The sequence below is a fragment of the Mustela nivalis genome, assembly GCF_964662115.1.
Source record: "Mustela nivalis genome assembly, chromosome: 8".
Classification (NCBI taxonomy): domain Eukaryota; kingdom Metazoa; phylum Chordata; class Mammalia; order Carnivora; family Mustelidae; genus Mustela; species Mustela nivalis.
In genome coordinates, this window is record NC_139027.1 from 120839513 (window position 1) to 120853036 (window position 13524).

Sequence of the window (13524 nt, forward strand, 5' to 3'; positions counted from 1 at the left end):
ATATGTCTCTTGGTACACAGGTTGAAGAGTCTGTGTAGGATGTATACTTGGGAGTGGAATTGTTGGTACATACTGATATGTGCATTTTCAGATTTTTTTCCAAATATGGCCCTTTTTTGTTGTGATTCTTTTAATTGAGGTAAAATTTATACAACATACAATTAACCTTATAAAGTAATACAATTCAGTGGCATTTATTGTATGTATAATTAGTATCCACCACCTCTAATTTCAAAACTCTGTCATTACCCCAGAAAAATAAACCATTGTCCATTCTATAATCACTCCCTGATCTCCCCTCCCCTGCACCCCACCCCAGCCGTTTGGTAAGCATTAATCTGCTTTCTGTCTCTGTGGATTTGCCTATTCTGGGTATATTATAAAGAAGAAATTATATAGTATGTGACCTTTTTTGTCTGGATTCTTAGCATATTGTTTTTGAGGTTTATCAATTTGAAACATGTATCAGTACTTCCTTTTTTGTGGCTGAATAATATTCCATTGTATGTATATGCCAGTTTGTTTATCATTTTCATCCACTGGTGGACATGTGACTTATTTTTCCACCTTTGCCTTTTAATGAGTCATAAATAATAATGCTATAAACATTTGTATGCAAGTTTCTTTGTGCATATGTTTTCATTTCTCTTGGGTATATTCCTAGGAATGGAATTGCTGGTGCTTGTTTGATAGATTGTTTTTTTCCTTGTTAATTTGCTTTTGATACAGTTTTTTTTAAATGTTCTCCATTTGAAAATTATAATAGATACATATATAAAAAGAAAATTCCAGTATCAGAAATCTTTGGAGATATGTTTTTATGTCTCTCCTTCCTTGAGGCTTGTTTTCTTATATGTTTGCTACTCTTTGATTGCCAGTTTATTTTTTATTGTAGTCTTTGGGTATCTTAGAGGCCTAAATTGGGGATTAATTGCCCCAGAGAAAATTTCTTTTGCTTCTGGTAGTGCCAGGGTGTGCTACATACCTGGGAACACTTCAGCTCCTTTAAAGGATCCCAGACCTTTGTTTCTGTTCTATCTCCGAGCTGATAATAGCCATCAGGATAACCTTTTTTTTTTCCCCCTCATATTTGCTTACTGCACCCTGTTCCTGCTCTAGTATCAGTTCACTTGTTTGTTTGGCTTTTAAGATTGCTAGGCACCCTGGAAATAGAGCAGTGTGTTAAATAGCTTTGTCTACCAGCTAGTTATTTTGTGGCAGGAAAGCTCTTTTGGGTAGCTTACTGAATAGAAGAGATCTTTGTAGATGTTCCTCCAAAGTGTCCTGTGGGTAATATGTGTGCATTTAGAAAAATGATGATTTTTTGTTGAGGAAATTTGGAGTAGGAATGCTGTAAAAGAACAATACATTTGTAAAATGCAAACTTTAAGTATGGTCATTGTTTCCTTCTTGGAATTCATTGTATAAGTGTCAGATATTTTGTGCCTTTTAAAAAAAACTATTCTCTGGAAACACAAGATTAGGTCTATTTAATTTATGCCATACAGTTCATAGTTAGGTCTTCACCTCCGTATTGAAGTGAAATAAAAGATCGAACAAAATGGCCCTTGTCTATATTTACTGATGAAATATAAATTTGAGGGTGCCTGGATGGCTCAGTGGGTTAGGCCTCTGCCTTTGGCTCAGGTCATGATCTCAGGGTCCTGGGATTGAGTTCCACATTGGGCTTTCTGCTCAGCAGGGAGCCTGCCTTCTTCTCTCTCTCTGCCTGACTCTCTGCCTATTTGTGATCTCTGTCAAGTAAATAAGTAAAATCTTTAAAAAAAAAAAAAAAGGCAAATTTGAGACAGTAATAGCTAATACTTATAGAGGGCTTATGTGTTCTGGGCACTGCTCTAAATATTTATGCTTAATCCTCACAACTATTCTATGAAGTAGGTATCCTTGTTGTCTCCATGTTGTGTGAGGTAAAATAAAAAGCACAGGAAAATTATGTGTACTTTTCTAAAGTCATGAAGTTAGTACATGATGGAAGCTATGATGCAGACCAGGCAGTCTGGCCTCAGAGTCCATGTGATTAAATACTATGCTTCTCTGCAATATAAGAAGTGTAGAAGCGGCATTTATTGGTAGATTTAAAAAGAATATTCCAAACGACTTTCTTAATTTTTGAGATAGGTGGGATACTAATTGTCTGATTTTAGTAAAACTGTATATTTTTATTTCCTTTCCTGATTTCATTTGTCTCATCAGCTATTTTAGGTGAATATAGTCTATATAAAATAAGGCTTTTTTTTCTTAAAGATTTTATTTATTTATTTGACGACACAGCAAGAGAAGGAACACAAGCAGGGGACATGGGAGAGGGAGAAGCAGGCCTCCTGCTGAACAGGGGGCCTGACACGGGGCTTGATCCCAGGATCCTGGATTCATGACCTGAGCAGAACGCAGACATCTAACAAATGAGCCACCTAGGACTCCCTAAAAATAATTCTTGTAAAACTGAAATGTGCCCTTTTTAGCTAAAATGCATTTCATTTTGCCATGTTTTTAAAACCATTTTTAATTGTTTCATTGAGGTGTATTTTATATTTCATAAAATGTACTCATTGCAAGTCTAAAATTTAATGCTTTTTAGTAATTTAATTGAGTGATCCAGCCATTACTGTAAATCAGGATTAGAACATTTTTATCCCCCGGCAAGATCCCTTTTATTTACACAAAATTCTGTTCTCATCTCTAAACCCAGGCAACCACTTATCTATCTTACCTCCAAAAATTTGTCTTTTCTGAAATTTCATTATCATATAACACTAGTAAAATACTGTTGACTTTATTTCCTTATGCTGTACATTTTATGCCCCACTTTTTTTAATGTAATATTTTCTAGACAAGATGATATACCTGCCAACATTGCTGAGGTGATATAATGTAGTGATGATTCAGCATTTTTTAAATGAATTATTCATTAATTATGCCTTGGAGCAATAGCAGTTACGATTTTACTGTTTAAAACTATGACTGTATTAAGGGACTATTGTTCTTTAACTACAATGAGGTAGACTGTTAAACTTGAATTCTTGTTTCTGCATTTTATAGTTTTTCTTTCTCTGCCTACTATTTTTGCTACAATCACTGGGCCTGCTTTTTAATATTTTTCTAGTGCACAGGCCCTTACTGAATCCTCAGAATAATTACCATGAATAAAATTTGAAGGAAATGTGAAATTTGTGGCATTAATTTGCCACTTTGAGATTAATTGGTACCTTTCCTATCTTGTAGTTGTTTTCCAGGCTCTTGCATTAGAGAGATGTTACTAGTTTTTTTTAATTTTCAGATTCTGTTTTTTATCCATTATCCTGATGGTGATCAGAATTTTTTGTGAGGTTTTTGGAATATAAAAGATGGCTGAAGTATTAGATTTGAGTTAGAATCAAACAAACAAACAAAAAATAAATACAAATCTTGAGAAAAAAAAAGAATCAAGCAGACATACATTTCAAAAGGCATAATTAGGACATGAGTAATAATAATACCTTGACTAATTGACATCTCTTACATGTAGTAAGCATTCGAACAACATTTTGGTAAAACATTTCTAATTTCAATCACATGAACATGTATCACATTTTCCTTGAAATTTAAGTTATAATATATTCTACAATATTTAATGAAAGGCTTTGCATGTTTAGGAAGAAGGTGAAAAACACCTTTTGAATCTCATTTTCTGTGTAAATTTTATTGATGTTAAAGGTGCTTCACAGAGTGATGATGGCTCCAGACCCAAGGATGAAACAAGGTAAGAGTTCACTTTTTGCTTTACTATAGAATATTCGAAGAGATAAGGGAGAATGAATATTAATTGTAGTCAGAATTTTAGTTTGACTAAAACAGAAGTTTAGACTGCTACAAGAATAAACGAGGGTCAAAAAATTCAGGACTCAGGCATCTGGCTGGCTCAGTGACTGGAGCATGCATCTCTTGATCTCAGGGTTGTGGAATTTGAGCCCCACCTTTGGTGTAGAGATTAGTTTAGGAAAAAAAATTTTAAAAAAAAAAATTCAGGGTTCAGGGTAAGAAAGAAAATATTTATGAATGTTTCAGGACTCTTAGCTCATCTGACTGCAGTTCTCCAGATTAGGACAAGGGTACCTGAATTGCTCTTCTGACTGAGCCAGCTCTTCTGCCTGAGCCAGCCAGCTGCCAATAGATTCAGCAGTTTCATGTGCCTATCTGCCTTGAGGTCTAGGGTCTGAAAAATATTGATTGCCTTGGGTTATGTTAACTGACTTAAACTTTTATTTTTTTCAAAGATTTATTTCTTAGAGAGAGAGAGAGAGAGAGAATCTTAAGCACACTTTCTGCCAAGCACAGAGCCTGATGCAGGGCTCCATTCTAGGACCCTGAGATCATGAACAGAGCCAAAATCAAGAGTTCACCCGGCCACTTAACGGACTGAGCCAACCAGGTGCACCCTGACTTAAATTTTAAGTGTTTAGTGGTCATCCTAGAAGTTGGTAATGGGAGATAAACTTAGAAAAGGAAATGTTCCTAGTCTTAAAGCAGTAAGAGGAATGTATCTTAAAGAGTTAGAAAATCCCATTTGATTCTTTGTTTTTCCCAAACTGAGTAAGCAGTAAATAGGAAGATGGTGAACCACGGAAGTCATGGTCAAAGGAGGAGAATAGAAAAGCAGTATCACAGAACATAAGGGAAAATATCTGGAGAAGTGGGTGTTACAGTGTCAAGTGCTGTTAAGAGAGGAGAGGTGGAGCAAGTAGAACAAAATGGTGGTGGTTATTGAAGCTGATTCGATAGGGAGTTTGTTGTACCAGTCTGTCTACTTGCGTGATGTAGGGAAAATTTCATAATAAAAGTTAAAAAAAGACAACTCAGCAAGATCTTTGGGGAAATGAAAGTATATGAAACTGTTGTCTTTCATCTAATAGAGATCTACATTCAGAGTCGCTTCTATAACAAAGACTCATCTCTCGTACTAATCTCACAAGAGGTGAAAAATTAAGGACTAATAACATCTTGTTCAGGGATTAATAACTGCTTTTTTTTTTTTTCCCTGAGAAAGAGAAGGGTGGGAGGAGCTGAGAGAGAGAATTTTAAGCGGCTTCCACGCCCAGTGTGGAGCCCAATGATGCAGGACTCAGTCTCACAACTCTGAGATCATGACCTGAGCTGTTAGACGCTTAACCAGCTGAGCCACCCAGACACTCTGGATAATAACTGCTTTTATTGCTCAGTGTGATTAAAAAGCAATAGAAAAGGTTTTTAAAATTATATAAATATCTCTGTAGACTAGAAGACAACATAGGCCTCTTGTGCCTCTTTTTAGTTAGATTTTTAATAGAAGTTTTTTGAATTCCTGAAAATTTCTGCATAATAATGTATAATATTTCAGTTTGCATTCATGAGTTGAGAACTTTTGCATAATAAATCCTTATTTTTCCATTAGTGAGAATGTGATAGAATTTTGTGTGCTTTCTTGAAAGTCTAAGTCATTTTCTTTTCTTGCAAATGTCAAGTTTTATGTTTTTATTTAATTTTAAGTAATCTCTGCACACAATGCGGGGCTTAAATTTATAACCCTGAGATCAAGAGTTGTATGCTCTACTGAACTGAACCAGCCAAGTGCCTCCTACAAATCTCATTCTTAAAATACTTTATTTAAACTACTCTGGACAGGGCGCCTGGGTGGCTCAGTGGGTTAAACTACTCTGGACAACTATAAGTTTCTTGCAAAGGCATTCCTGGAGTCCTCCCTTCATGCCATTTATTTAATCAATGCTCTACATCTTCCCAAGTGAATCATTGTCATAAATAATCTGAGGAATAGTGCCTTCTAAATTTCTGAGATAGTTAGAGTGATCTCTCAGCCTGTCTTTTGTGTTAAGCATGAATTCCTTTGCATTAGTTTTTATTCCAGAGAGCATACCTCTGAGATGATGGGTTTGAAAAGCATTTAGTAAACTGTCAAATGTTTTTTTTTTTTTTTAAGATTTTATTTATTTGATAGAGACATAGCGAGAGAGGGAACACAGCAGGGGGAGTAGGAGGGGGGAAGCGGGGAAGCAGGCTTCCCACTGAGCAGGGAGCCCGATGAGGGCTCGATCCTAGGACCCTGGGATCATGACCTGAGCCGAAGGCAGACATTTAACAACTGAGCCACCCAGGCACCCCTTTCAAATGTTTTTAAATGGTACTCTGCAGTAATCATGGCCATGACTGGCTTTTCCCCTTTATTTTTATTTACAGACTTCCTAACTATAAGATTAAAAAGCAGGGCAATATGTATACCCAGTGGACAGGGGCTTTGTGCTCATCTCCTCCAGTCCATTGCCTAGTTATCATTTAGGAAGATGACTGAACAACTTTTGATTGGTTTACTTTTTTGTCCTAATTCAGGCACTATGTATACTGTGACTATAGTCTTGGTAGTCTTCTATTCTCTGTAACATGTCTGGATGTTTTGTGTTTCTGTGTTGTTTTTTGTCATTTTTATGAAGTTCAAGGTGATCGCTGCCTTGTACTCAAGATTTTGTTATTAGGAGTACCTTTCCAACTGTTATGAACTTATTGTATTGGCATCTTGGTTCTCCATGGTACTTTATCCTGTCCATAAACATCCAAGCTTATGTGTAAGTTAGATATATATGTGTGATGAGATAAGGAGAGGTTTGTGGTAAGATTGTGGAGCAAAGGAACAAAGCCATAGTAAAGCACATACTTTGTAGCCAATTCCTTTTAAAAGATAGTTGGTAGTGGTAAGTTAATACTGACAATACTGTATAGTAAGTAGGTTTCCATGTTGGTTTTCAAAATCCATTTCAGGTTTTAGTTTCATACCCATTTATTAAAGGAACTAAATGGCTGTGTTTCTCAAACCTCAGAGTATACCAGAATCACCTGGGAGACTTGTTCAACTACAGGTTGTGTCTTAATCTCTAGTTCCCAATTTGCTATTTCTAGTTTTGGCCCAAGATTCGTGTTTCTCAGATTTCTAGGTGATGGTGATGTTGTTAGACCAGGCCATATCCTTTGAGAATCACTATGGTTAGACATACAGCTATTTCTTAGATTACAGCTAACTAATATGGGAAATTTTTTCCCGTTACGTAATGAGGTCTGTTTCTTGAAAATCCCACCTTGCAGAATTGTCATTCTACCTTAATCTCATACTCTTTTACTTCAGAACTAGTTTAAATCTTGTTTCTTTTGTTGAACTTTTAAAATTTTTGTTTATTATTAAAAAATAATGCTTGATGGTTTTTAAAAATGTTTATCAGTATGTAAAATGTTTAAAAGCTTCATGGAAGAAATGGCATTTGGCCCAAGACCATAAAGCATAATTATAATTTGGCTTTGCATGCTTTGGGGAATTGGAGAGGGGAAGGACTTCTAGGTGGAAGGAAGAAAAACAGTTATGGAGATGGGGAACAATACAGGGTCTTCAGTTATAAATAGCTCAAAATAGAGTAATTGAAAGGGAAAAATAGGAGGTGGTGAATTTGAGAGTGGAATCAACCAGTTAATGTTTATTGCCTCTTATATGCCAGGCAGTGTGTTGAGCATGTTACCCCTCATTTCAGTGAATCTTGAACATTTTTATGAAGTAAGTAGGTGTATATCATTTTTATGGGTGATGAGGCTTAGAAAGGGAAAGGAACTTGCTTGAGTTAATAAGGCTCATCATAGCATAGTTGAGCCTGGGATTACCTGACCTTCAGAGCCTGAACTCATAATTGTCATGCTTTACTGTGAACTAAAATGGGACTTCTTTTTTTTTAATCTCATAAGTGCTTGACCCTCAATAAATGTCAGTTATTTTAATGTTACATAGGTTGGGGCCAGATAGAGGTTTTGGTTTGTAAATACAGATATACTTCATTTTATTGTGTTTTGCAAATATTATGTTTTTCACAAATTGAAGGTTTGTGGCAACCCTGCATTGAACAAATCTGTCAGCACCATTATTTTTAACAGCATGCACTCACTTGTGTCTCTGTCACATTTTGGTAATTCTTACACTATTTCAAACTTTTTCATTGTTATATTTGTAGTGGTGATCTGTGATCAGTAATCTTTGATGTTACTGTTGTAATTGTTTTGGAGTACGACAAACTGTGCCCATATAAGATGGTGAACTTAACTGATAAATGTGTGTGTTCTGACTGCCCCACCGATAGGCTGTTCCCTGTCTCTCTCCCTCTTCTTGGGCCTCCTTATTCCCTGAGTTACAACTGTTAGGCCAATTAATAACCCTATAGTTGCTTCTAAGTACTCAAGTGAAAAAGAAGAATTGCTTGTCTCTCACTTTAAATCAAAAACTAGAAATAATTAAGCTTAGTGAGGAAGGCATTTTAGGCCAAAAGCTAGGCAGGGCTCTTGCACCAAATAGTTAACCAAGTTGTGAGTGCAGAGGAGAATTTCTTGAAGGAAATTGAAAGTGCTATTTCAGTGAACATACAAATGATATGAAAGCAAAGCAGCCGTATTGTTGATATGGAGTATTAGTAGTAGATTATAAGTAGCCTGGATAGAAGATCAAACCAGCTACAACTATCCCTTAAGCTAAAGCTTAATCCAGAGCAAGGCCCTAACTCTCTTCAGTTCTGTGAAGGCTGAGAGAGATAAGGAAGCTGCAGAAGAAAAGTTTGAAGTGAGTGGTGTTTGGTTCATGAGGTTTAAGGAAAGGAGCCATATCCATGATCATAGAAGTACAAGATGAAGCAGCAAGTGCTGATGTAGAAGCCAAAGCAAGTATCCAGAAAATCTGGCTAATTCCATGAAGGTGGCTACACTAAAAACAGATTTTCAACATAGTAGATGAAATAGCCTTATACTGGAAGAAGATGCCATCTAAGACTTTCATAGCTGGAAAGAAGTTAGTTCCTGGCTTAGAAGGGCAGGCTGACTCTCTTGTTAGGGGCTAATACAGTTGGTGAGTGAAGTTGAAACCAGTACTGATTGGCCATTCCAAATATCCTAGGGCCCTTAAGAATTTAAATTTACTCTGCCTGTGCTGTATAAACAGAACAAAAAAACCTGGATGACATTGCATCTGTTTATAAAGTTTATTTAATATTTAAAGCCCACTGTTGAAGCCTACTGCCCAGTAAAAAGATGCCTTTCAAATGTTACTGCTCATTGGCAGTGCATCTGGTCACCCAAGAGCCCTAATGGAGATGTACAATGAGATTAATGTTTTCATGCCTGCTAACACAGCATGTGTTCTGTAGCCCATGGAGCTAGGAGCAGTTTTGACCTCAGGTTTTATTATTTAAGAAATACATTTTTAAAAAAGATTTTATTTATTTATTTGAGAGAGAGCACAAGCAGGAGGGAATGGCAGGCAGAGGGAGAAGCAGGCTCCCTACTGAGCAGGGAGCTCAATGTGGGACTCCATCCCAGGATCCTGGGATCATGACCTGAGTTGAAGGCAGACACTTAACTGAGTCACTCAGGCGTCCCATACATACATACATACATACATACATACATACATTTATTTTTATTTATATTTTAAATGTTTATTTATTTCAGAGAAAGGGAAAGAGAGCTCACAGATGAGCAGGAGGTATGGGGCTGGGAGAGAATCTCAAGCAGACTCCATGCTGAGCATGGAGTCCAGTTGGGAGTCTCTGTCCTATGAATGTGAGATCACAGCCTGAACTGAAACCAAGAGTCAGATGCTTAACTTACTGTGCAACCCAGGCACCCCAGGAAATATATTTCTTAATGTATTTCTTAATGACTGCTATACATAGTGATTTCTCTGATGGATTGGACAAGATAAATTGATAACCTTCTGGAAAGGAGTAAACATTCAAATGCCACTAAAAATATTTGTGATTCATGGGAGGTCATAATGTAAACATTAATAGGAGTTTGAAAAAAATTGATTACAATCCTCATGGATGACTTGGAGGGTTTAAGACTTCAGTGGAGGAAGTAATTGCAAATGTGGTAGAAATAGCAAGAGAGCTAGAATTAGAATCAGAGCCTAAAGATGTGACTAAATTGCTGCAATCTCATGATAAAACTTAAATAGACGAGAAGTTTTTCTTATGGATGAGTTAAAGAAAGGGGGTTTTTTGAGATCAAATCTACTCCTGGTAAAGATGCTGTGCAGATTGTTGAAATGACAACAAAGGAAGTAGAATATTACACAAACTTAGTTACAAAACACCAGGACGGTTTTAGAGGATTGATTCCGATTTTGAAAGAAGTTCTACTTTGGTAAACACAGTATCAAACAGTATTGCTACAGAGAAATCATTTGTGAAGGGAAGATTCAGTTGTTCTAGCAAACTTTATTGTTGTAAGAAATTGCCACAACCACATAGGGGAAAAGAGGAAAAAATGAAACAAGACAAAACAAGAGAGGGAGACAAACCGTAAGAGACTCTTAATCTCAGGAAGCCGACTAAGGGTTGCTGGAATGGAGGGCAGTGGGAAGGATGGGGTGACTGGGTGATAGACAGTGGGGAAGGTATTTGTTATGGGGAGTGCTGTGTATTTTGTAAGACTTATGGATCACAGGCCTGTACCTCTGAAACAAATAACACATTATATGTTAATAATTTTTTTAAAAAGAAAAAAAAAAGAAAGAAATCAACACAGCCACCCCAACCTTCAGCAACCACCACACTTCTCAGTCAGCAGCTATCAGCATCAAGGCAAGACCCTCCACCAGCAGAAAGATTAAGACTTGAATCACTTTCAGGGTGGATGATGGTTAGCATTTTTTAGCAACAAAGTATTTTTACATTAAGATTAGTACATTGTTGGGGTGCCTGGGTGGCTCAGTGGGTTAAGCCTCTGCCTTCAACTCAGGTCATGATCCCAGGGTCCTGGGATCGAGTCCCACATCGGGCTCTCTGCTCAGCAGGGAGCCTGCTTCTCTCTCTCGGCTTGCCTCTCTGCCTGCTTGTGATCTCTGTCTGTCAAATAAATAAATAAAAAATCTTAAAAAAAAATTAGTACATTGTTCTTTTTAGACATAATACTGTCGCACACTTAATAGACTATAGCATAGTGTAAGCATATATGCACTGAGAAATTTTAAAAAATTGACTTTAATACTTGCCTTATTATAGTGGTCTGGAATCAGTATTGTTGAGGTATGCTGGTATAGGCTCATGGAATCTTTCTGTGGAGAAGAATGTCTCTAAAAATATTTAAGTGAGGCATTGGTATGATCAGAACTCCATTGGAAAAATTATTTTATTTGATAATCATGTATAGTTGATTATATGGTGGTGAATGAAGGTGGGAAGACCTAGGCAGGAAGTTGTTAAAGTAATCCAGTAAGAGAGAAGGAGGGTTAGAACTGGGACACTGGTAGTGGAAGAATAGAGAGAGAATGTGGAAGTGAAATCAGTGAGACTTTAGCATCAGGAGGCATAGGAGAGAAGAAAAGTCAAGTTTCCCAGGAAGATAGCTGTACCACTCATGGAACTGGAACATGAGAGGAATAATAGTATTAGAATTGGAGAGTTATTCTAGATCTCCTGCATTTAGTTGATAATTTGGTACCAGAGGATAAGAATAAGACAAGGATGACCATTTCTGATTTGGGAATCATTTCCGAGATGATATTTGAAATCATGAAATTTGAGACTCTAGGGGAAAAGACAAGGAAGAGGAAAGAACAAGAACAATGGGAACTATGTTTAGTGAATGGAAGGAAGAAAACAGAAGAAGAGATGGTTAGAAGTGGGAGTAAAAGATTAGAAAACACTGTCACAGAAGTTAAGAGAAATGTTTTTATTTATTTATTTATTTATTTTTAAAGATTTTATTTAGTTGAGAGACAGTGCAGGAGAGCACAAACAAGAGGAGCAGCAGAGGGAGAGGGAAAATCAGGCCTCTCACTGAGCAGGGCTCAGGGTTTGATCCCAGGATGCTGAAATCATGACCTGAGCTGAAGGCAGACGCTTAACTGACTAAGTCAGCTAGGCGCCCCAATTTATCATTTTTCATACTGTTAAATATCTGTCATTTGCCCTTAAGTCATTATTTTATTTTATTTTAAGATTTTATTTATTTATTTGACGGAGAGAGATCACAAGTAGGCAGAGAGGCAGCCAGAGAGAGGGAGAAGCAGGCTCCCCACTGAGCAGAGAGCCTGATGTGGGGCTAGATCTGAGATCATGACCCAAGATGAAAGCAGAGGCTTAACTCAGAGTTTTTGATTTCTGTATATTTAAATTTATTCAGGAATAAGTTCACTGTTCACATTTTCTTCTAAAGGTCTCATAGTTTCATTTTTTTGAAATCAGTTTTTAAATCATCCTGGAGTCTCCTCTGTTCTTGGAATAAGCTGAACCTCTAACCTGACTTCTCTTTTTCCACACAGCCAGTTTTCCTTGGCTTAGTCTAGGACCTCATTCTCTTCTACAGTATTTGTCAGCATTAAAAACCCCATATTTTAAAAACACTTCTCTTGGGGTACCTGGGTGGCTCCCTGCTCAGCAGAGAGTCTGCTTCTCTCTCTCCCTCTACCCCTCACCCCAGCTTGCTCTCTCTCTCTCCCTCTACCCCTCACTCCAGCTTGCTCTCTCTCTCTCACACTCTACATTTTCTCTCTTGCTCTACACTCTCTCAAATAAATAAAATCTTTTTTAAAAATCCTCAGATTGTAAAAAGATCTTACAAATAATAAGGAAAACCATTCTCTTATGAGAATTATATGACAGAAAGATTTACAGGAGATGTATACAGTTCATGGAAGAAGAAACTCAAATGGCTTCTAAATGAAATATTGTTGAACATTAACTTTTTTATTTACAAGATTAGCAAAGACTTAAAAATATTTACATACCTGATGGTGAAAAGGGCATTTTCATAACTAACTGATAGGAAAATACCTTTGAAAATATTTTTTTAAAAATTTAGCAGTTAGTATTTCAGTCTTCAAAATATTTGCATACTTTAACCCAGGTATTCTATTCTGACAGTCTGTCTGTGGGAAATAGAACCACCCTCCCCCCCACTACCATCACCAAAAGAAAAGAAAAAATGTTGGAATGAGGACATGTCTATATGTTATCCTATAGTCATTAGATATTATAAATGTTTTTGAATAATTTGGGGGAAGTGCCACATATATAATAAATAACAAAACAAACACAAATTTGCTCAAGGTAAGAAACATTTAATGATCACAGACACAGCCAATGAAATAGGACTGGCAAGAAATGGGCATCCATGTCTTAATGGGATTGATCTCCAGAATGTAGGATGGAAGGTGATTTTATAATTAGAAGCCGTTTTTCACTTTGAAAGAGTGGAAGTCTTTGGAAAATTAAAATTACTAAATATGTTAATTACATAAATACAAGAAATTATAATGAAGGAAAAGAGAATGAAAGAACAAACAGCTTTGGTGTGGCACCTGGCTGGCTCAGTTGGTAGAGCATTTGACTCTTGATCTTGAGGTGATGAGTTTGAGTCCTACATTGGGTATAGAGAGTCAATCAATCAATCAATCTTTAAAAAAAAAAAGGGACCAGCTGTGAAGAGCAATAGGATTGAGGAAATGTTTAG

At 36.7% G+C, this 13524-nt stretch overlaps 1 protein-coding gene across 20 annotated transcripts in view; it reads left to right on the top strand.

Annotated features, from left to right (window-relative positions):
- The window catches only part of ITCH (itchy E3 ubiquitin protein ligase), a 131075-nt gene that overhangs the window by 65291 nt on the left and 52260 nt on the right, over positions 1 to 13524 (top strand). For all 20 annotated transcript variants that reach the window (XM_082746043.1, XM_082746041.1, XM_082746044.1 and 17 more), the window contains one exon: positions 3715 to 3760. In XM_082746043.1, the coding sequence (XP_082602169.1) occupies positions 3715 to 3760 (46 nt within the window). The remainder of the gene's footprint in view (positions 1 to 3714; positions 3761 to 13524) is intronic.